Source organism: Ixodes scapularis, unplaced genomic scaffold (genome assembly GCF_016920785.2).
Source record: "Ixodes scapularis isolate PalLabHiFi unplaced genomic scaffold, ASM1692078v2 PGA_scaffold6__148_contigs__length_123643588, whole genome shotgun sequence".
Classification (NCBI taxonomy): Eukaryota; Metazoa; Arthropoda; class Arachnida; order Ixodida; family Ixodidae; genus Ixodes; species Ixodes scapularis.
The window spans coordinates 114901675-114926507 of NW_024609881.1; the positions used below are offsets into that span (position 1 = coordinate 114901675).

The window sequence follows — 24833 nt, forward strand, 5'->3', positions numbered from 1 at the left end:
AGGCACATACATAAGTACACGCAGTCAAAATGTGCGGATTAATAAATGGTACCAATAAAATAAAATGACCAAAATTGCCCAGAAGTCGCGGCATCTCAACCGTGGTCTGCTGATTACCGGTCAGGTGTTTATACAAACACACAGCACACAGGCGCGTTTCCATACACAGTTGCATACATATCTGACCATATTTTCATATGTACACAATATGCGCATTTAATAGACATTTAAACGAGAGTTTCACACGATGGCCAAGCAATGTATTAGGTATTTTGGTGGAAGAGAGAGGCACGTTATCCGAACGGCTCAATCTCCGAACTCTGAGCTCGCTAACCACAAAGCTCAGCTTGTGCCTCGAAGGCTGTTTAAGTTCTATATTGCAAAGCGAACCTCCCAACAAAAAACTCAACATTACATTGGGCTAAACAAAAAACTCAACATTACATTGGCACTACACTCAAATACAATTTTTTTTTTTTTTTTTTTTTTTTACGTATATAACCAAAGCAAAGAGTGCCCGTACGCTCGAGTACTATACCGATCATAACAGCTAAGCATGCACCACTTTTGACTTCTTCTGAAGCGCTATACAGAAAGATCTAGTGCCTTGGACACGCAAGAACATGTTCAGCAACATAATTTGAAGTTCCTTTGTATAATAAATTTTAAAAAATTAATTTCATAATAAAACCAAGTAAATAAGACATTTACGTTCATTCTACCCAGATGCCGAAGCGCTAAAAAGGCATTCTATGCGCGCACGGGGGTTGAATATGTGCGTTTTGTGCGTTAACAAGCAACTGCTGCACCGTTCTAGGCTCTATCGCTGTGTTTTAGTCAATCTAAATTAACTCTCAAATTAATTTAACGACCTTGGAATCCTCTTTCTAGATCTTTATTGAGTACCTACCCTTGCTGTCACTTCAAGAACCCCAGTAAAACAGGCTGGGCTCTTTGCGAAGAGTTACAAATTTCCCCCTTTTAATGGTACATTAAGATATCTAAATATAAATTAAAGATCACGTACTGTTAGCTCAGAAAAATTTACACGCCTCAACGGCAAATAGCCATGCATATTTTTGCTCTGACAATCAAATCTTCGAAATTGCTGTAAGAGCACAATCCAGCTGGTGTTTGTTTACCATTTCGATGAATTACCCAAGACTGGGGCGAGAAACCTAGAAACGTCAACTGTAAAAGAGAAAGAAAAAGGTGATAGGAGGACAAAGTCTCAAAATCAGCTAAAGTTTATTCGAGTAAGCCTCATTTATATACATCCATGCCCCCCAAGATCGCCGCCCTTTGCACACAAAAGGTCAACCCCTCTGGGTAGATTGTATATAAAAGAGGTTTACTCGAATACATTTTTAGTTGAGTTTGAGACTTTGTCCTCCTGTCACCCTTTTTCCTTTCTCTTCCACGGTTGCTGTTGCTGTGTTTCTCACCCCAGTCTCCCGTAATGCATCAAATGGCAAACCAAACCTTGTAAAAAGTATTTCGCCCAGCGTATGAACTATGCGCAACCCTTGCTTGTTTCTCTTGAGGTGACTACACGAGTTTAGACAACCAAGTCGAAGTGATTTGCTCGCAAACGCATTCTTCCGTTTATCGTGTTTATTTATTTATTGAACACACCCTCAAGGCCTGAACGTATTGTAGAGGGTAGAGCAGATACATAAAATGGGGAAGAAAACTCACAAACGAACAATATTCATAATATGGAAACAAACAAACAATACAACAACTCATGGATCACTGAGAAAAAGGGAAAACAATCGGTGGGTCCATAAGTGTACTATGCCGCATGAATTTCCGTAGAACGTACGGCCCCAGCTGAAAAAAAACGTCCACGGGCTGCTGCCGCATGACAATGTCGGCACCCCGTTCCCCGGCGTTGTTGTGGGCGCCGCCATTTTGGGGCTTGTGCAGAACAGACGTAACTGCCGATCGTCATGATTCAAAAGTGCGACCTCCTCAGCATTGGATTCGGTGTTAGGAAGCTCATGTGGTATTGCTTTGCTCTGTCGCGAACTGTTTAAACATTTGTGGAGGACGGAAAAGCGTTTCTTGTGATTTCAGATAAAGCTTCAGATAACTGGTAGCCATGATTTTAAGCCACAATATGGCATAACGCTCGCTAATGTCAGCAGAGAAAGGGAGAGGAAGCGTCGTCCGGGAGAGCGCACGGGAAGCCCCACGGTACTCCGAATTACGTCACTAGTAGGGGGACCAGGTGTGACTCTGAAGGGTGGGAGTGAGTTGAGGGGTGCCAAAAAAAACAATATTTATCTTTTTTTTTTTTTTTTTTTACACAACAACTAAGACACGCGGGCGAAATTGGTTTTTCTGTTCTTTACTTCCCAAGTGTCAGAGGGCAACTTCCACAAATTTTAGACCGAAGTCCGGATATCGTTTCACCCCCCCCCCCCCCCCCCTTTTACGGGCTAGTTTCCCCAGGATTGTGTCCGCCGGGTTAGAAATGATGACACCAACCTCTGGACATCTACCGCCATCTATGACCGACGGCGGAAACCAGACAACTAATGGCCGCCGTCGTTCATAGATGGCGGCAACCTTTCTTCGGAGGAAGAAGAGCGGGAGCGGAACGAGCAACGATGTGCGCAGCAATGGTTCCGCAACCGCCGCGAAACCGCCTATTACCTAAAGTTCCACTGCGTCGAGCGCATCTGATTCCTTTGCCAAAGAAGAGCAGATGGCTCGCCTGGAAAGCCACCGCCGAGAACAAAAGCTACAGCTCCGCAGCTCTTCCTTCTTACCAGAATGGAAAGGCTGAAAGATTATTTTGTTGAATTTTATACTAATGCTAATTTATATTTTCACGCATAAGAATATTATCAATTATGTGTTTAGGTTTCAGATCCTTGTGTGACAGTACCGACCGTTATTTGTTGCAGTGACCTCACTTACAATTATTTGTGTGTTTGTGTTTGCTACTACACTGCACTGCTGAGCGATGCACAAGGGTGGTGGGGCCTAGTCAGGTAAAGCTTGCTTCCATTTGCCTCCCGACCCGTGGCTCCAGAAGTGCAAAGATGAGCGAAGATTGGTGAATCGCGGCTGGCAGGGGCTCCGGAAGCGGGGGGGCAGGGTGGGCTTGAGCCCCTCCTGTCCTCAGGACCGAGCTGCCGAGCCCCCCCTCCCCCTCCCTCTTTTTTGTTTTGTTTGTGTGTTTGCAGGTTATCTGGTATGGGCCTTCGGCCTATCTGCTGTACCTCCGTCTCTCCTGAGCCGAAATAAATGAAATGACCCTTTATGCATGCTGACCTACCGCCCTCCTCACCTCCGCCAAGCACAAAAAGCACCTGGGCGACGGAGAGGCTTGCTTGAAAAGTCAAAACCAGAAGAAAATGACAGGCAGGACTCATGAGCCTGATTGACAACCAGTTTAGAGCGAACAAAGAGGGGACAGCGAAATGAATGGATTCCGACAAGACGACGTCGGCGAGCGTTTGTCTGCTTCCCCCGTGTGGGAGCAAGAAGCCCAGAAGATGCATGGTGCTTCTCTGGCCCGCGGACAAAACAGGCAGGCGGTACTACCGCGGCGCTTAAAGGCCATCATTAGGAGAGGGAAGGGGGGCTGGTGAGCTTGAGTGGGGATTCGGGAGTGCTTAGAAAAGGCGAGTCTACGAGCTCCCGAATTTGACAAGGCGCCTTCGATGGCGAAAGGTTTGCGCGCACGCGGCGTCGTGCCCGCAGGGTGGTGAGGTATTAGGCGACACATGTTTACATACTCAGGACAACACAACACGAAGTCTCAAACACAGCTCATCATTCAGCACCTTCCTTTTGTGATGGCCCCCAACTTGCATTCACGCCAGGAGTCCAAAGCGATCACGGTCGATGTACTGTCCCTGAGGTACATACTGATGTATGCAATCTCTGCCTCCAGTTGAGACATCCAATGGCCCAACATTGCTGTGTTTGAGACTTTGTGTTGTGTTGTCCTTCCCCCCCCCCCCCCCCCCCCCCCGAGTCTCGGGGTTTTGTCTAAAACTTTTAACACTTGTTTGTCTAAGTCTGCGTTAATACATCATGCTTCCCCGAGAATCCCTAAATGAAGGAACGTTTTCATTTTTAGACTTAGCCAATTTGGCATAGGCATAGCTGCGGTTGATATGTAAAAGTTGGTATAGGAAAGAAAAAATAAAGAACACATGGTGCGGCTGATTTCAGTGGTTATCCAATCATTGTATGAGTTGTCAGTGCAAGCTTCTTACTGTTATTTTACTGAACCATTGTTTTACTTTGTTTTCCATGGATATGCGCGTGAATATGCGAACGCGCTGCATTAATATGTTTTCATTCAAGTATGGCAATTAATGTCAACCTGAAACCAACCTAACCTTGAGGATTTCGGAGATGTTAAGCCCCCCCTCCAAAGAAAGACTTCCGGAGCCTCTGGCGGCTGGTCAGTGATAGCCGTCTATTGCGGCTTCAATGAGATAGGAGGGCGCCGCGTTGAAGCGAGCAAGCCAGCAGATAAGAAAGGGCGCGCGTGCGCACTTTGGTGTTATCTGTTTGACGTCACTTCCGAGACCTAGTCTACGTGACATCGACCTCCAAACTTTGCACCTCTTTCTAAGCGCGGAAAAAAACTTAGTTTTATGTCAAAAAAAAAAGGTCAGTGATAGCATTTCCGAACCGGTTATGGTCAGTGATGGCAGCAATCAAACCGGGGACGTGGTTCCATTCTTGTGCTGTGCGAGGAGGAAAGGGTGACTGAAATGCCACTGTTAATGAGGTTGGGACTCCCAACTTTCTGATGATGATCAACGGGCGACGAGGTATAAAAAGGGGTGAATTATCATTTGGTCGCTTAATTTAGCTTTTACGTTTTTGTTCAGCCAGAAACTACGTTGTACATGTCAACACCCAGACTTGTACACGTTACTGAAAAAAAGTAACTGATTACAATTACAATTACTACAGTCAAAAAAGTAACCGATTACCGTTACTGATTACTGCCTCCCAGAAGTAATTGAACAATTACTGCAAAGTAATTGATTACTTTTTACGTTACTTTCACGTTACTTCTTATTGCGATGACAGAAATACACAAATACACAGTAAAATATTGCGTACACAATTTTGTTTGGTTATTGTTCCCTTTTTTGTTTTCAGACCCGGACCTTGTCGTGTAGCTGACGCGTCGACCTAAGGAACAAAGCCCACTAAAAAGTCAATAGCGAGTTCCCGCTTCCCGTCGACTTTATCAGCAATCTGCAACGAGATCCGGAACTCCCCAGCCAAGGCTGGTGGCGCGCTTGTAGAAGAGTTGTGGCGCAAAAAAAAAAAAAGGATTTGCCGACTAATCCTAGTTTTTTTTTTTTTTTAGATGTTAAAAAAATGTCAATCATTTTTGCTCCATGGCTGAGTGACTATGTTGATTTTTGTGAGAAAAAAAATTGTGGAATGAAAACTGTAATTGGTAATTGTGTAATTGATTTTGTAATTGATTACAGAAAAAAAGTAATTGAATTACTCCGAGCGTTACAGCTTGACAAATGTAATTGAAGCGTTACAAAATTACACTTAACTGTAATTGATTACAAGTAATCAATTACTTGTTACGCGTTACGTAGAAGTCTGTCAACACCTTAGAAACTATAATGCAATTAAATGCAAAGGTGCAAGCGATATATAATTATAACCTTAAATTGCAAGCTTCACCCTTGTTGGTGTTCAACTGGTGGCAGCTGATAAAACCCGTTTGCTCTACTGACGTCTAACCCCTGGTTAGCTCAGTTGGTAGAGCGCTCCACTTGTAATGGAGAGGTCCCGGGTTCGATACCCGGACCAAGCGGATTTTTTCGGTCGCGCACCAGTCACCTAGCTGTGTTTGGAGATTTATGTTTGTCCTTTGTCCCTCTTGTTCCCATTCTCCAGGGATTACTTTCGTCACCTTAGAAACGCCAGCCTTCCGCTCGTAAGCGCACGCGAAAACTAATTTTAAAATGAATAAAACGATTTTTAAATATCACCTGGTAGTTTGGAGGCCGATGTAGGTATAGCGTTCAATGCCTCCCGCCCCAGCGCCCACCACCGAAGTACAGCAGAAATGCACAGACAGCTCGGGCTTGAACGGAATGGCGAAGCTTGACGAATAAACCACAGTGCTTCCGCAACGTGCATTCCACGCCATCGAGATCGCCGTTCTTAGCAGACGATAAGTAGGAGCTTGGTCTAAGGATGCGGGGACCCCCCACCCCCAAACGCACTGCGAATAAGGCGCTCACCCAGTGAATACCTTTATACATAGCTTGCAGGTGTCGCCATTGCTGGGTACTGACGGTTGCTTCTTCTTCCTGGTTCCCCCGAGCCCCTACTTCTGCGGTGTGAAACTGGCACGCTGAACCGAACGCTCACGGCACATAAGATACCGGCATGGCCGTGAGCGATGTTACGAACAAGCTATGTGGACACCATAGGGCGTACAGTTCTCGGATATTACTGCTAGGCGAGACTGTCACGCGTTGACGCCACCAAGCGGCAGTGTTCACAACTAGAGTAGCCTTGGCCGCGCAGAGGCACATGACGTCACGAGCGCGATACGCACTGCGCTTCTCGCTGTCCGACTTTGAAGCGACAGGTAGAGAGCTCGCGGCCACGTCATTTCGTTTTCGTACCCCTTTGAAATGGGATTGTGCAATTAAATTTGATGGAATCGTCAGGGTACGGCCGTAAGGACTAACACATTTGGTACGCCTTGCAAAATTCTAGTTCCAAAACATAGATACATGGAATTCGGCGCACGAACGTAGTTTCGAAAGAAGTTTTATGTCTATTTTGTTCAGAACTCAAGTCAGATGTGGTAAAATATAAAAAAAATATAGCAAAAATGGCGGCCGTGCATTTCCTATGCCCTTTACCGGATGATCATCGTCTGTATACTGGTTTGTGGGCTTGCCCCGAGGTGGTCATTGTTTATATATTTCGTTAAAAGCATTAATTATCGCGATTTTCTTGCTCATAGCCTCTGGTATTGTTTTGTTTGTTTTTTAGTGTCTTTTGCGTTCATTTATAGCTACCCGAGAGCGAGCCCATAAACCAGTGTGCAGACGACAAACAGGCTGGTATAGGACAAAGGAGGCCTCCGATTTTGCTTTATTTTTAATATTTCACTACCTCAGAATTGAGCTCTAATATAAATCGACACAAAACTTCTGGCGAAACTACGTTCGCGTGCCTAATTTCAGGCGTGCATGTTTGGAATTCGAATTTAGCAAGGCGTGCCAAATATGTTAGTCCTCCTGCCTCACCCTGTACATAAACGTTACTTTTTACGCCTATAGTCAGCGCTAGAGATGGTAAAGATAAACTAATTTTCGTTGACGTGACACTGGAAGTGCGATGATAGTTTATTAGATAGGTATGGGCGACGAGAAAAAAAATGTTTCAGTCAATAAATTATTCAATCAGCCAATCAAACAATGGTAGTTAAATGGCGTTAAATGATCGTGCCCTCCTTAAGTCAAAAATATCCAAATCGACAAAGCAATCAGTAACGATAAAAACAAAAAAGTACGCCGGACCCCGCAAATAGCAACCTTTAGATGCGAAGTGACCAAAATGGTTGCAAGAGGCTTGGGGAAAAAAAATATACATATATTTATTTATCGAAGCTCTCTTCGCTTTAAAAATAAGCGGTCGGCACAAGTGTTCATTTTCTTTCAGTTTTTATTTTATAAACAGTGCGATGCGCGGCTCGACAGACGAGAGGCTTTCACTCAGCCCCCAAAATATCCTGGAAAGCAGCGTGGAAGAGCTTTTTCGTCGTAAAACGGAGTGCACGTAAGGTAATGCTGTACGTTTTTCATGTATGTGATATTTTTTTCATGTTCAGCGGAGGGCGGTTGGGTGGTCACGTCGGCGCGCTCTTTAAATACCCTATGGCGCCACACGCAGCTTTTCAGACGGCGCCCGTTCCACGATGGGAACGTACAACCAAAAGAATTAGGTGACATAGCAAAGATCGAGCTGGCGACTGAAGCAACCTCTCGCTGTAACGCCTGTTATTTAGACACGCGTATAACCGGTTCATAACGTGTTGTGAACAATTAGCAGCTCCCGAACAACTTGTCCACATGTTGCGAACAATGAAGACGTTCTGAACAACTTGATCACAACATGTAGTGAGCTATTAACACTTCCAGATCAACTTGTTCACAACAATTAACACCTCTCAAACAGCCTGTTCGAAACGTGTTGCAAACAAGTCACACTTCCCGAACAACTTGCTTGCATGCATTATGTTGTGAACAATTAAAGGGGTACTCCACTGGTTTCTTCATTGTCTCTGATTTGCTTGAAATTTTGCTAAACTAACCAACAAACGTCGTGAAAATAGTATCCCAAATATTAGGTCAAAATATTGTTTTTTTGCAAAGTTATTGAATTTACAGTTTTGGTGCTCAACGTGTATTTCAAGCTCGAAGTCTCTACTGGCAACAATGAAAAAGTGACGTCAGTGGAAGGCAGGGGCTCACTCTTTGGGCTGTAGATTTTGTTTTAAACTGATTCGAAGCAGTTTCATGGTGTCAAATGAATGCTTGGGAAGCTCGCTGCAGTACCTGCGCTCCAGCATGGAACAAATGATTGGCATATTCTATTTTTTGGCTGCTTGCTCGACTGGCAAGCCTGCCTGCCACTGACGTCACGGCACTGAAAAGTGCGCGAATATTTGAATGTTGGTTTTTGCATCATTTTCATTTGCCGATTTCACAATACCTATAATGAATTTCGCGATTTTAAATAGCATACTGGAGAGAGTAAAGGCCGGGGAGTCAGAAAATATAGTTAGTTAAGGTAGCTCAAAAAATCGGTGGAGTACCCCTTTAACACTTCGCGAACAGCTTGTTCACAACAATGAACACTTCCAGATCAACTTGTTCACAACAAGTTGTGAATAATTAACACTTACCGAAAAACTTGTTCGCAACATGGTGTGAACAGTTAACAGTTCTCGAACAGCCTGTTCGCAACCTGTTACAAACAATTAACACTTCCCGAACAACTTGTTGGCAACATGTTGTGAACAAGTAACACTTTACGAACAGCTTGTTCACAACAATTATCACTTCCAGATCAACTTGTTCACAACAATTATCACTTCCAGATCAACCTGTTCACAGCAAGTTGGGAACAATCAACACTTCCTGAACAATTTGTTTACAACATGTTGTGAGCACTTAAACACTTCTCGAACAGCCTGTTAGCGACGTGTTGCAAACCATTAACAATTCGCGAACAACTTGTTCGCAACATGTTATGAACAATTAACATTTCCCTACCAACTTGTTCACAACACGTTGTGAACAAGTAACACTACCCGAACAAGTAACACTTCCTGAACAACTTGTTCACAACAATTAACACTTCCAGATTAACTTGTTCGCAACATGTTGTGAACAATTAACACTTCCCGAAAAACCTGTTCAGAACACGTTGTAAACAGTTTACACTTCCCAAACAACTTCTACACAACATGTTGTGAAAAATTAAAACTTCCCCGAACAACTTGTTCACAAACATATGATGATGTTGTTGCCGATTGCGGATTGGGTACCTTTATCGTGCGCTTTGCTTAGAGTGATGACGTGTAACCATATTGTTCTGAACGCCTATTTGTTTTCTTTTTTTTTTTTTTTTTTGTTGAAGCGCGTGAAAGTCCGTGTCCCTGTAGCTGCTCGTGCGCTGGCTGTGCTACGCCGACATTTTCTTCTCGACAACTTCTTTGTATTTTTCCTGTGAGCGTGTGTTGTCGGCATCGGGTACTAGAAAAGATGGCATCACCCTAAACCCCTAGTTGCGGACACTCAAACATAGAAAAAGGTTGCGCATAAAAGTGCATACTTTGGCGAGCCCATGAGCCCGTCACTTTTTTTTCTTCTTCCAGTTACCCTGTGACTTATCTCAGGCTTTTCAATAACCTTTGTTAACACTTCTATTTCTTTACGAGGGAGCATATTCATCTAGTCTATTCAACAAAACGCTAAGTTGTTACTTAAACAAACAAAAAAAAAATTAGAATTTTTTCAACTTTTTTAGTTAATACGCTCGCAAAAAAATTGAATGGGGTATTGAAACAATTTAACGACGGTTCGTAGTAAACTGAATTATTACACTTGCCCAACCAGATTGGCACGTACACTTCGTGGACATGCAGCGTTGGTCTGTTTACTGTGGAATCCCGGATAGAACGTGTGCCCCTTTTGGATTTTGAACGATTCAATATCCTGTGGATGTCTCTTAGACGCACCAAAAAAAAAAAAGACGTGAACTGTATGGGATGGAAAACATGACCTCAAGTAGGGGTGTCGCGAACCGGTCGAGGTTCGAGTTCGACCAGGTTTGACTTTTTCGAACTTGTGAAAAGTTAGACAAAGGTTCGACTTAGGTTTGACTGCTATGCGCATGCGCGACAGGCTGGCCAGTTGGCTTTGGATTGGATGGTGATGGCTAAGGGATGAGTTAAGGGCAGCACTGATTGGTTATTTCAGTTAATACAGTACAAAAAAAATTAAGTTAACTTATTCAGTGATTAGCATTAGTTTATTTTAATTGCAACTGTTCATAAAATTAAAATAACCCTTTGCATAAAAAAAAAAAAGATTCTCCAAACCTAGACATGCTTGTATCAAGGTCTGGCCACATTGTCCACAAAGTCGAACCGGTCGAATCTGGTTAAAAGTTTCAAGGTTCGAACCCCGAAAGTTCGACCTAAAAATTCGGTCGACAAAAGTTCGCGACACCCTTAACCAAGGGGTCGTTTGGCGTCCGCGACACCTTTTTCGATTGAAGTCCCAAGATGAGAGCTTCCTACAAGTAGCGACATTCTTTGAAGCGCCGACTGCGTGACGGTGCAGGTTTTAGGAAGCGAATGGCGGCGCACAGCAGAGATTTGAACCGAATTCCGCCATTTTGTTCCAGCGGAATGTGCTTTGTCATTTGTATCGGTTGTCGTTACTTGTAAAAAGAAGCATCAATGGACTTTATTTTCGACTATTCTCAGGGTTGCCACAATCTAAAGTTGTTTCGAAGCTGCGTCATCCCAACACTTCCTAGTCAACGTAAGGTCTGTGCAGTTAACTGTGACGTCAGTGATAAGGCCGAAACATCAATAGAGTGATCTCACCAAGCGTTCGGCGCATGCGTGGCGTCGCCATAACTACATACTAGCATACAAGACATACATACATGCATACATAACTACATACTAGCATACATGACATAACTAGCATACAAGACGCAAATGGCAATGCAGGCAAGATTGGCTGGCGTAGCCAAGATTGGCAGGTGATATCGGTTTCTATTCTAGGGGTTCACTGTTGACCCTAGGAATATATCTTTGATGTCAAATTCTAACAGCACTGGAAGCAAGGTTGAGTGGAAGTGAATTATACAGATTGCTTTAGAAAATGCCTTCCTCAGTTGCACGGAGGTCTAAAAATTTCCTTCTTTTTTTTTTTTTTTTTCAGAACGTTTTAGTGGATTGTTTAACGAAAACAAAGCTTACAAATGATGGAAACTATAACTGTTCAACTTGAACTGTTTCAAGAACCATACTTCAGAAAACGAATTTCTTGGTTGCAGAGCGGGCCATGTATTGGCTTCTTCGGCCGTTTTCAGAAATACTTTAACGTGTATTTCCCGAAAAAATAAAAAAGCTCTCCCAAAACAAAATAAAAACTTAAAGCTTTCCATTGTATTTTATTTTGTCGTTATTAAGATTACCACAACAGACTTCTTGCAGTGAAAAAAAGAAAAAAAGTTTTTTCGGCCACTAAAGCGCGCACGACCAGTTCGCGTCAAGGTTTGGCAGCCTTCTAAACATGCAGACAGTCTAGCAACCACAGCTCAGGGTCTGGCAACCAGGAAACGGTATTTTTCGGTGGTATTTTCCGCCTCCATTTTGTGTTTTTGACGCATAACAAAGCGTGACCGTATCTCGAAGAGCTAGCACGCCATTGCTCTATCTGCATGTGCAGTTGTGGCCCAACGGCTGTGGTTAAATTTGGCATAAATTCCTCTATTTTCTCACGAGAAAGAACGATACCAATTAAATTGGTCTATAGCAGGGTGTTTTCTACTGACTGGACAGACGAAGGAACGAAAGATCCGAAATGTCGTCTGCCGCGCGAAGCGCACACGGACTGGAACAGCAGATCAATAAAAACTCATCGCCTTCAATCTAGCGCCACCTGTCGGAACGAAGATAGACTAGCATCAAATATGGCCTTCACTTTTACCTCGTTTTCGTGTTATTTCTTGCTCTGCGGCGTTTACCTTTTGCTTCACCATAACGTCGTTTTAATGGGCGCTGCACCAGAAAACTGTACAGCCTCACGAGACGCGAAGCCATGGTGTGGAGGGTGTCAGCAAATATCGACGACGTCATCGCTTTTCAGGAAGACGACCCGCCGAAGGCACCGAAGGATGATCGATTCGCGGGGTGGGGGAGAGAAACTAAAAGAGAGGTGCTGGGACGACGCGTTATAAATAGAAGCACTGCAGAAATGTCTCCGGTCGCTTGAGACAACAAGCTTCGAAGGGATCGCATCGGAGATTGGGTTCATTCGACGAATGCGTACGAAGTAATAAATCGACAGAGCAGTCCACTTTCTATCTTACTCTATTGTCGCCGTTCTTTGCTTTTCCTTTTTTTTCTTTTTTTTTGTGTGGCTATTATTAGCCGATTGTATTTGAAGAGAAATTCTACGTTCCGTAGGTAAGGTTGTTTTCGCCAGATCTCTCAAAGCCCAGCGCTTGTTATTTTTACCGCTTTCTGTTTGATTGTGCGTGCTTTAGTTGTGTTCGTTACTTAAAATAAAGTCCATCTCAGGATAGAAATAAGTTTATCTTAATACAATTCTTGAAGAAATGTTATGCAATTTAAACAGGATTTAAATATGATGTTCGTAGAAAACTCGAGATCATGTTATTTCGCCAGGCACGCGTAGCCAGGATTTTGTTTCAGAAAGGGGGGGGGGGGGCCATGCCCCCCCCCTTCCCCCCCTTTCTCCCCCCCCCCCCCCCCTTGGCTACGTGCCTGCATTTCGCATAATATCAAAGCTGTGGCGTCGAGTAGTTTGGTGTGAACGTAGTTTTTAAAGCGCTACACAAGCTAGAAAAGTTGACGCCTTTTACAAAAGCGGTATAAAGTGCTAAAAAAAAAAAAAACACTAGGATCCCGCGGTGTTTTGTAAGGAACAGGTTGTGTATGACATTCCCTATGTTGTGGTTTTTCAAACATAGGACAGAGTGACCGTTGCCTAAACGATCGCAATTTAGATGAAATGACTGTGAAAGGTAATGCACCAAATTCTGAAATTGCAAAACATGTAAGACGAATGTACCAACTGCGAACCCGAGTGGGAGAGCACTGAGGTCTTGCACTGAGGTATTGCAGAGAATAATGGAGCAGGTGAGTTCTAAGAGATACTATGCATAAGCCCCGGCAATTGTATTAGCCAACACTCTTTATCTCTTGATAAGAGAGTGAAAAGTTTCCTGGGTCTATAGCAGGGGTGGCCAAACCGCGGCTCGCGAGCCGCATGCGGCTCTTTGGTGGTCCAAGTGCGGCTCGCGGGTCCCTCGTAAGGGGACACCCCCCCCCCCCCCCCTTTCGCCCCTTTCCCCGTTTCCCCAGGAAAAAAAAAAAAAGAAAGGATTTCAGAATAAAGCACACTGCAGCTTGCACTCTGGCAGCCTTGTACTCCCATACGTACAGTCGTACAGTCTTGTGCCCCCATACGTACAGTCAGACTCTGAACAAAAGTTACGTTTCCCCCCCTCCCCCCCCCCCCCCCCCCCCGCGGCTCTTAGAAGTTCCGTGGTTTTGTGTGCGGCTCTTAGGCCAGGCCAGCCTGGCCACCCCTGGTCTATAGCTTATACGTGTAAACAACGTGTTCTATTTTTATTTTATATTTGTATTTTGCAAGGTTTGACGTCGTTAAATGTGGGGAGATGTTCGTGGTTTGCATTTATCATTTTGTGTTTCGGTATTCCTGTGCGAGGATGTGTTTTTGAATCTGTGAAGGAGGTATGAACGTGTATATAAGGCGATTTTTTGTTGAATAGACTTCAAAGCTGTGTTTAAGACTTCGTTGTTCTGTCCATCTTTTTTGTGTTGTTTTTTATCCCTGTGCTTTGGGTTTACTATATGGATTTCATTCACCAGCTAGCCCGCGTTTTTTTGTTTTTTTTTTTCCCCATCTTTGTCAGACTTTGTCATCGAAGTCCTGCTACTGGCTCAGAAACAATATCATAACTATACTTGTATTGCATAAACTGCAAACATGTCAATGACTTAAATTGACATAGTACCGTTTGAGTTCTAGTACGTAACCCAGTGACATTTACGTATATTAAAATGTCGATAATAAAAATATCTTCCGCGGTACGCGCAAGAGGTGGTTTTCTCCGCATGCACCAGTGTCGAGTGGAAAAGCCAACTATGCAAGGCGCCTCTCGCCTGCAATGTTATAGAGCACAGAACAGATGCTTTGTTCCAAGTAAATCTCCTGATAACATTGTCTAATTGGCGGGTAGGAAAAGCGTACAATCACATATATATATATATATATATATATATATATTAAATACGTATAATGTAAAATGTTCAGCATTAGCTTTTGCGATGCGACACTGAAACATATGAAAATATAGATCATGACCTCAAAATGTTAAATAGCATTGAAAAAAAAGATAAAATTGTTCCATCGAAGTACGTTGTAGCTTATGAAGGCAGACCAAAGTTTAAACAATGCGTCACACTTAAAGTTGCTCATTAACTGTCACTCCTTCAATACATGCATAGGTGCTTAACTTTAAAAGACAACATAAATAATGCGGGAACGTGTAAGCTGGGATTTAATCGTCAGTATTAAAACAAAACCGCAATGCAACAAATAAAAAGAAGTGATGAATCTGGTTGCGCAAGTTGTTATCTCACCGCAAGACTGAATTTGAAGGCATGAAACGCAATTCCCTTAAATATTTGATGCAATCGGGCGTATTGATCGAACCACAAACACGAAGGAACGATTTCAGTACGCTGTCAGCCAATAACGCTTTCTACGCTGAAGTACCTATACGTACGTGCAGAAGAGTTTGTATCAGTTTCGGCATCGACACCTCCAGCGCAAACTACACAGCTCAGTGCAATAGTTGAGGCGACAAAACCCGCTAATCACAATCTACTAAATAGACTGGGGATAATCGAAATAAACTCTCACCTGAAAATTGGGGCACTTTCGCCGGTGATTCACGAGAGGGGTCAATCCTATAGGTCAAACTCCGAAGCGAACACTCTTTGACCTTTGCCGACGAATATTGCCCTGCCAAGCTCCCTCTATCCTCCAACCAGCCGAAAATACCCGAAACTAGTCAACATTGGACCTGCCAGTCGACGACATCTAGTTTAAACCTAGGTTCTACCTCTCAACGCTTCTCCACGAGTAACTGCGCCGCTGCGAGTCCGAAGGCATCACATTCCTTCGAGAGATGAAACGGCTGCTCTTCCCACCAAGTAAAAAAGATGCGGAGCGCGGTGTGACGTCAGGGATGACGACACACGCGACGCCGATGCTTCATGACGTCATAGCCTCGTTGACGTCAGAAGGTGACGTCACAGTCTAGGGGGCGTTAACGGGCGCGGGTTGTCCAAAATCAAAACTAGAAGACATTCAACGAATGGCACTGATTGTAGCTAAGAATTCCGGAAGTCGATAATAATGCTCCATCACGGTGCCATTGTTCTTGCGGTCTGCCGTCTCGGCATACCGTTTGAATATACGCCACTTGTCCTTAATACGTCATACCGCAATTTGCGAGGTGTGATCAATTGAAGCGGGAGCCAACTTTTTAAAGCAAAAAATAATTCAAGCTTGATGCCAGCCAGAACTGTTTCTAAAAGCCATGTAAACATGTAAACGTAATGAACACAAACCGAAAACTAAAGTAGCCAACACAGGCCATTGTCACAGTCGACGAAGTAGGTTAACACTTTCATATATTCATTATATGTGTAATCATTCAACGATGAGGTTTACTATAATATTTGTCGCCGCAACGTATAAACTCAGATTTTATTTGTGATATTTTCACAAATTCTTTTAACTCGCAGGTATCGCGGTTAGACCGAGCAACCCGCATCGCCAAACGCATCAAAGCAAAATTTCGCGCGAAACAGCCAGAGCCTTTCCAGAGCGGCCGTGGTACCCGTGGGTGCCTCATTTCGTAAACGTTTACAAAATTCTCTCGTGCATCCCCGTGCCAAGCAAAGACATGGGTCTACTGGCGGACTGTGAGCGCATTTTCGGGTCGACCGACATATACAAACTCCTGGACGTACCGAAGGACGCCTCTCCAACCGCCATCAAAAAGGCCTACCGTCGACTGTCATTGCTGATGCACCCAGACCGCGTCAACGCCGTGCAGAAACAAGCTGCCACGCAGAAATTTCAGGTACTGTCGAAAGTCTACGTACTTCTTTCGGACAGCGAGAAGCGAGCTGTCTACGACGAGACGGGCTGTGTCGACGACGACGAAGACCTGTCCAACAACAAGGATTGGGATGCGTATTGGAGGCTCGTCTTCCCAAACATCACGGTGGCCGACATCGACAGGTTCATGCTGACGTACAGGGGGTCGCCGGAGGAGATCGAGGATCTTAAGAAGCGCTACGAGGAACATGAAGGAGACTTTGATGCCATCAGCGAGTGCCTCATAGGTATGGATATGTGTTTCGTTATCTCCGGGGGGTCCCCTCACTTTCGGTGCTGTGGGGCAGGCGGCCATTTTGAAAGTTTCGGAAAGTTCGCGGTAGACGACAAAATAATGCGCAAACGGGCTTCGCGAGTTTACTGGAAGGAAACTTGTGGCAATACTCGCTTGTCATTGTCATGTAGCTCCCAAAATGTTCACAAAATGGGTTCACTGGGGTGGCCAAAAAAAGACGTGTGCTGATGCAAGCTGGTCATTGGCTGCCTCCAGACCTCAAAAACAAGCTCTTGCAATGTGCTGTACCTTTTGTCTGACTTATTTAAGCACCAAGACGCATGCGGCGAGTGTAGCTGCACGCGCTGGACATCCTGGAATCTGCAGCAGTAACAGTCCAAAAGCAAACGCCTATAACAAATGGCGCATTTTATCTGTTGCATTCCAAGCCTCTTGATTTTGGCAATTTACTTCACATCTTTTATAATGTCCAAGCGAGCATGTCTTTATGTTCCCAGAATTCCCTTTGGTGCTCGAGTTATTAAACAAAATGTCTATTGCAAGCATGCCGCTGCGACCTTCACACACACTCACTTTAAAGGGGCCCTGCAATGACTTTTTGACTGGTTTTTAATTTGCACTGAACCTGAGCGTACTGAACGTAGTAACTTAATCAAAATTTTCTTTTCTCAAATTTCGCTTTATTTTAAAAGTTATAGGCAAATTAGAATTACAAAAACAAGCAAAAAATAACCTGCTTCATGACGTCATAGGTCCTGGCTTGAGTGGCCTTGAGCTAGAGGAGGAGTAAACTCGTCGAGCGCACACGGCTGCCGCACTCCGTGTCGACGGCTCGAGAGGGCGCCACTAAAGCACGTGTTGGATAGGCTGTATGAAGCGGGCGGCCAGGGCAGCTCGCATTGCATTTGCAGTGCGACTAAACACTAATTTGGCATAACATTTCATTGGCCACAAACGACAGCAAACACAGAGTAAAGATCAGTTCAGAACGGGAGCCACTTTGCGCTGACGCATCGCCAAATGGCCAAATCGCCAGCAGGGCCCGCGCCGAAGGCCTTCGGAACGCTCGGAACCGGTCGGATTCTTGAGCCGGTAAACGACCACAGCACCGCCGCGTACATCCGGGACCTTTCTACGCTCCTCGTTTGTTGTAGCCTCATCCCACTAGCCTTTTCTAGTATGCGTCGTTTTTTTCCGCCGCTTGGTGGCGGGTATGTCGACGGGTCATTTCTCGTTTCCCTACTTTCTAAACTGCATTTGTCTCTTTTCTGATCTAAAATAGTGAACAAAAACTACTTTCATACATAATTTAAACGGTTTGCGACACTTATATTTTGTATCTCGACTAAAAAAAGGCTCTTAGCGGCTTTGACCAGTAGCAAGCCCAGGACCAAAGACAACACATTTTCTGCGCTTTCGGTACCACGGGTCGCCCTCGTCGGTGGAGGAGGTTTCCGCGTCGTCCGGTTAAAATATGACGCACTGATATTTAGTTGCTCTCTCCGTGCCCGCTGGCTTGCCTCAACCGCAAGAGACGTGGTAACTGCAAAAAAGGTAGACACTTAAATTTTATGATTGCAGGGCCCCTTTAAAGGGACATTGACAGCTCCCCCCAAAAAATTGCTATTTTTTGACAGGCGATATATTATGGTGTCTAAAGACTACCCAATGAATATTTTTGTTATATATCGGAACCGAACCTGGGCTGGGGAGGAAGAAGAAATATAGAGGTGGAGAAAGTTACCTGGAGTCACGTGGCTGTACAACTTTTATTTTTTTTTTTAAATCGACGTATTTGCAGTTTTTTTAGAAGGTACAAAAAAATGTGCATCATATTTTTTGTCTATTTTTAGTACTGAGTGTTTGCTTTCAATGATTCACGACTTTGATTATGTTTGGTGGTTGTGTCTAAACCATAGAAAGCGGAACATGACCACGAAGAAGAGAGTGAGTGCGACTCCAACCGCCCAACTCTCGATCAGCGGTTTTCGGGCAGAAAGAAAACGAATTTCGAGCTGCAAATTGCATTCTGTGTAGTTGGGCTCTCATATGTCATGTACAAATAAAAACCTTGGCGACTATAAATACCCTGTCCATGACCCTCTAAGAGCGAGCTTTTGGGGCTTTTAGCATCCCTGCCTAGCATGTGCACTTGTGCAAAACAAGCATTGATCAGGGCAACATGCTCGTGCTTGTAGCTTCGCTCGCACGGAAAGCAACACAAACTATAGCCGGAGTAACTTAAGCACTTTCGATTAACTACTTTATACCCCGTTCGTTCCAACATCGCAATAGGCCGATCTCACCGGCCAGTTTGACTACACCACCGCTGCTGCAATGCATGGAGGGAACTTTAGTATTTCTGCACGTGGGACAACCTCTCTGGAGCTCTACGCGTGTAGCGCACAAGAAGGCACGAGTCGCTCGTGCACGGCAGCCTGTCTCCTGTGAACTAAAGTTATGGCGGCGTCACGCATGCGCCGATCGCTTTGTGACATCAGTCTATTGCAGTTACTTGAACTTTTTCAATGAACTACCTTGCACCCCGTTTGTTCACACGGTAACCACCTCTTTTCTGCTCTATTCCTTGCAGGGTACCAGTTCGACGAGGAGGATCGCTACCGCGAAATTCTCAACGACCTCATCGCCAAAGAGGAGATTGAGGCATACCCCAAGTTTACAAAAGAGCCAAAGAAGAAGCGGAATGCACGCCGTGACCGCTTCCTCGCGGAGGCAAAGGAGGTCGCGGACAGCGGCGCGATGGAAGACCTCGCGAAGGCCCTCAGCAAGCGACAGCGTGCGCGGGAGGAGAGCTTCAACAGCCTCATTGACAACATCGAAGCGCGGTACTGCAAACCCAAGAAGAAGAAGGTGACGAAGTGAAGACGCTGTCCGCCCACCTCCCTCGGCTTCCTGACATTGCATTCCTCCGTTTTGTTTACGCCCGGGTTTCTACGGTCTGTTCCCGTTTCATGCATCATTGTTGGCGTTGAGGCCGTGAATAACCTTCGTGTCGTTGCGTGTAACAACAAAGCGTTTTTCTGTAACCTCGTTTCTGCAGTGCTTTCCTCGGTATGAAAGTAGTGTTCCTTGCATTGAGTGGAGTGAACCTTTTCGAAAAACCCCACGAGGTCTCTTGTTCGTCTGGCATTGCACCACGCAGCGTGGGGCCGGTCCGCTCAGCATTCATTCATTCATTTATTTTCACCTCAAGGGCCCGGTTAGGGCATTACATAAGGGGGGGGGGGGGGGGCAGTAAAACGAAGAATACAATAGCAGATGCAGTAGTAGAACAATAACAGTAACTATAAACAAGAACATGAGAAATTATACATAATGGGCTAGTAAATTATCGTAAAACACTGTTCCATCAGAGGTGTTGACGATGGAGGATGGCAACTGGTTCCACTGTGTGATGGCATATGGGAGGAATGATTCATTGAATAGTTTTACCAGAAATATGTTTTATTGCACAAGAGTTGTTTAGGCGGGAGGATATTCTATCGGGGGGGGGCGAGAGAAGGGCGTTCTTTAGTTCTGGGAAATGATAATAAATTTTATGAAGAAGGCATAAACAAGAGAGTTTCCTTTGAATGAGTAAGGGTATAAGCCCGAGTTGACTTTTGAGAGAAGAAACACTAGTGAAGTGGTCATACGATGATAAGATAAATCGGGCGGCTCGGTTTTGTGCTGACTCCAGGTGATTGATTAGATAGACTTAATGAGAACTCCAGAATGCAGATGCGTATTCTAATTTTGGCCTTACACAAGTTTCACATGCCAACTTTCGGACTTGGGGGGGGGCATCTCGCAGATTACATCTGATGAATCCGAGAGTCTGGGAAACCTCTGCAGAAACGGCTTCGATGTGAGGTTTCCATGAGAGGTCAGGCGTTAGTCTAAGGCCAAGATAGTTATACATTGAAACTGATTCGATGACGTCTTTGTCTAGGGCAGGGGTGGCCAGGCTGACCCGGCCTAAGGACCGCAAACGAAATTTCTAAGAGCTGCGAAAAAGGGGGGGGGGGGGGGGGGGGCAAACTTAAATTTTGTTTAGAGTCTGACTGTATGTATGGGGGCACAGGTTGCACGACTGTATGTATGGGGGTACAAGGGTGCCAAACCGCGAGCCGTGCTTTATTCTGAAATCCTTTCTTTTCTTTTCCTGAGGAAACGCAGAATGGGGCGGGGGGGGGGGGGAACTTACACGGGATCCGCGAGCCGCACTTGGACCAGCAAAGAGCCGCATGCGGCTCGCGAGCCGCGGTTTGGCCACCCCTGGTCTAGGGTATACTGAAAGGGTAAATGAGTTTTCTTGCGGGTAAAATGGATTAGCTTGCACTTCGATTTTGTTAAGCGACATGAACCATTTTCCGCACCAGTCGTTAATTTTTATGAGATCATTTTGAAGCAAAAGATTATCAGTGTTTGTTGAGATGGTGTTATAGATGACGCAGTCATCGGCGAAAAGTCGTATTTTGCGGGAGATGTCATGTGGGAGGTCGTTAATAAAAATAAGAAAAAGCAGTGGGCCAAGGACGGAACCCTGAGGTACACCTGAAGTGACGTTTGTTAGCTTTGATTCATGCTCGTTAACAACCGTGTATTGCATACGAGACGCGAGAAAGCTGGTAATCCGTGAATATGCAAGGGGATCTAAATTTAGGGATGATAGTTTAGAAAGCAGACGTCTATGGGGAACACGGTCAAATGCCTTCGAAAAGTCGAGAAATATGGCGTCGGTTTGTATATGGCGTTCTAGGTTAGTCTGCAGTTCATGAACAAATTCACATAGTTGGGTCTCGCAGGAGAACCCCCTACGAAAACCGTGCTGGTGCCTGGAGAACAAATTGTTTGACGTTAGGTGAGTCATGATGTTAGAATATAAGAAGTGCTCAAAAAGTTTTGACGCAATGCAGGTTAGAGAGATGGGACGATAGTTCGAGGCGGAAGATCGAGTTCTCTGTTTGTGGACTGGGGCGATCCATCCAATATTCCAGTCGGAAGGCAGACGACTCTCGGAAACACGTGCTGGAAGTACCTCAATTCCTTCTCTCTTACCACCGCGGATGTAGAATGCACAGTAAATAGTGCGAACGTATCACAAAGTCGACATGTACCTCTCTTTGTTATCGCCGTGCTTTCTGAGTGTTCTGAAATTGCAAAATGCTACACAAACATGAACCACTGCTATTTATGGGACTCCGTCATGTGCTGCACGCCGGATTGCCTGTAGTAGTGCGTCGTAGAGACAGTGGCAGGTGCTGCATATTTCAGGATCAGTCTACAGAACCCTTAGAACATCATGGCCCTTTCTTGAAGATCTGTAAGTTCTGCACAGTGGCACGTGGGAGACACCTACAGGCCGACACATCATGGTCGCTTCCAAGCAACTAAACCAATGTTTCACAGTGTTGCCTGTTTCCCCCTATTCAAAGCGTTGAGGAGAGGAGTGCAATTTGTTGAAAAGATTCTATAGATCTTTTCTGCTCACCCTCATCCCTGCTACAAAGTTCACATGTGGGACTAACAAAAAAAAAAGAATGACATCACAACCAGGAACAATTCAAGAATATCTGGAAGAGGTGAGACAAGGGCGACAGGCAGTTGAGACATGAACACCTTCCGGGGGTGTGGCAAGAGCAAGAAAAGTTATTGCATGCCAGAAGCTCAACCATTCAAGATCACAATAGTCACATAGAAGTAGTTTTTATATCATTTACAGAATTCAGTGCCATATGGTAGCTCAAACAGCCACATGTTTGCTATGCCAGAGCTCTAGTTATGCTAAAAGCTCCAATAGAAAATATAGTACTTTGTTGGCACCATCCCTTTCATACAATAAAAAACAGGAATGTTCCATTTTCAGTGGCAATAAAAAAACTAGCTATTGGCACGACGTGCTTACCTGATTAAAGCCCTTGACTACATCACGGAGCATTAACGCCAGATATTTTCCAACAGACCGACTAGCCCCGAATCCAAATGAAGGAATGCTCGCATCAAAGCAGTGCGTTGCATCGAGCTGCTGTCTAAAACGCACAGGGCTGTCATTTGCTCGGGTGCATGTCTTCCAGCTTCTTTTCTCGACGATCGCCAAAATGCTATTATTAGACTCCTCTCCACCTTAACATGCACCATAGCGAGAGCTAGAAGCTCGTAGTTTTGGCAGCTGTGAGAGTTTGTCCAGCCAAGGCCCATCCTGGAGTAAGGAGCTTGCGCTTGTAGCCTTCGCTGCAATGCACTTTAAAGGCCGATGTACTCATTGCACTATTCACTCTTGCCCACCTCCTTTCCCATACCCTCTCCACTTTTTACTTTGCCCCAACTTGGCTCCTCTTGCAGCTTAGGAGAGGAGACCGCTAAGAGGATTATCTTCCCTGCAGAAAACCTTGGTTGTACGTCAGCCCTTTAAAGGGCCACTGACGGGGTATTTGCATACCTCGGCAAACCTCACTCATGAGGGCCCTCACTCACCCTCATCTTCACAGGTGAGGTGAGGGTGAGTGAGTTTCTGAACCAGGAAAATTCATGAGTGTGAGGGTGAGTGAGGGCCGTGAGGGCCGTGAGGGCGGTGAGGGCCGTGAGGGCCGTGAGGGTGGTGAGGGCCGTGAGGGCGGTGAGGGCCGTGAGGGTGGTGAGGGCCATGCAACTCGGAGCAATTCGAATGCGTTTGAAGCGGCTGCATCCAATCAGGGACGCAAAATTTTCACGTGATACCTCGTGCCGGTGATGATGACACCGAAAGACTTGGTTCTGGTTTGAAATCGATCGTTTTTTTTTTGGAAATAAACTGTTTCAGAAAGGTGCATTAGTATTCTTAACGAGATTTATATGCATAAAAACACGTTTATAACGCGTAATTGTGTCTAAATAGTGCAAGAAAAATAAAATTTTATGATGACGATGGCAAATTGCAGCAATTCGTTGCTGCGTGTGATCGCGGGCGGCCCGTGTTGCTGGTGTTGCGGCGTACAGTTTCTGGGCGAAATTGCCCCATCTGAAGCTGGCCTGAGTGGCGTGAGGGCCATCAGTGCGTGAGGGGCGTGAGGGGTGTGAGGGCCGCAAGGGCAGTGAGGCGCGTGAGGGCGGTGAGTGGCGTGAGGGCGGTGAGTGGCGTGAGGGCGGTGAGTGGCGTGAGGGCCGTGAGGGCGGTGAGTGGCGTGAGGGCCGTGAGTGCGTGAGGGCGGTGAGGGCGGTGAGGGCGGTGAGGGCGGTGAAGGCGGTGAGGGCCGTGAGGGCGGTGAGTGGCGTGAGGGCCATGAGTGAGTGAGGGCCGTGAGGGCCGTGAGGGCGGTGAGTGCGTGAGGGCCGTGAGGCTCAGTGAGGGTGAGTGAAGGGCTGAAGGTGAGTGTGACTGTGAGGGTGAGGGTGAGTGAGGGGCTGAAGGTGAGTGTAGCTGTGAGGGTGAGGGTGAGTGAGAGGCTTAGGTGAGTGTGGCTGTGAGGGTGAGTGAGGGCGACCTAAAATGCCGACCTCTGGGTATTTGTGCTCGCCAAGTTTTTTTTTGTACATGACATACGAGAGTCCAACAACCCAGAACACAATTTGCGGCTCAAAGTTTGTTTTCTTCCCACCCGAGAACTGGCTGGTTTGAGTCGCACTCATTCTCTTCATGCTCGTGTGCCCTTTTCTACGGTTTAGACACAACCACCAAAGGTAACAAAAGTCATGGGTCATCAAATGAACACACTCAATACTAGAACATAAAATATACCTATTTTTAAAAAAACTGAAAATACGTTGATCAAAAAAGAAAAAAAAAGTTGCACAGCCACGTGACGTCCAGTATCTTTCTCTTTCAGTAAATTTCTTCTTCCTCCCCAGTCCAGTTTCGGTTTCGAGCAGTTGCGTTTTTCTACTTTATTAAAAATGCATGTGACACTGTAGCAGAATATTGATTGGGTAGTGTTCCGACACCATAATCAATCGCCTGGCAAAAAATAAAAAAAATTTGGGGAGTGTTAATGTCCTTTTAAGGCGAAATGAAATATAGAGTGGATCAGGTGCCTTACATTAGAATGATAACAGTGATTGACATCAGCATGACACATCAACTGAATGCTTATGTG

The 24833-nt window shown here is 45.2% G+C and overlaps 2 protein-coding genes across 2 annotated transcripts in view; one reads left to right on the top strand and one right to left on the bottom strand.

Annotated features, from left to right (window-relative positions):
• Positions 1 to 15507, bottom strand: part of LOC8043010 (serine/threonine-protein kinase SBK1) — a 33202-nt gene extending 17695 nt beyond the window's left edge. The window contains exon 1 of the mRNA XM_029970942.4: positions 15258 to 15507. The gene's annotated coding sequence lies outside the window, so the exon portion shown is untranslated. The remainder of the gene's footprint in view (positions 1 to 15257) is intronic.
• A 645-nt stretch (positions 15508 to 16152) lies between these two features.
• Positions 16153 to 19815, top strand: LOC8041261 (dnaJ homolog subfamily C member 9). The gene is made up of 2 exons (XM_002414529.5): positions 16153 to 16753; positions 19355 to 19815. The coding sequence occupies exons 1-2, from the start codon at positions 16309 to 16311 to the stop codon at positions 19642 to 19644; spliced, it is 735 nt and encodes a 244-aa protein (XP_002414574.4). The 5' UTR covers positions 16153 to 16308; the 3' UTR covers positions 19645 to 19815.
• Positions 19816 to 24833: the final 5018 nt, after the last annotated feature.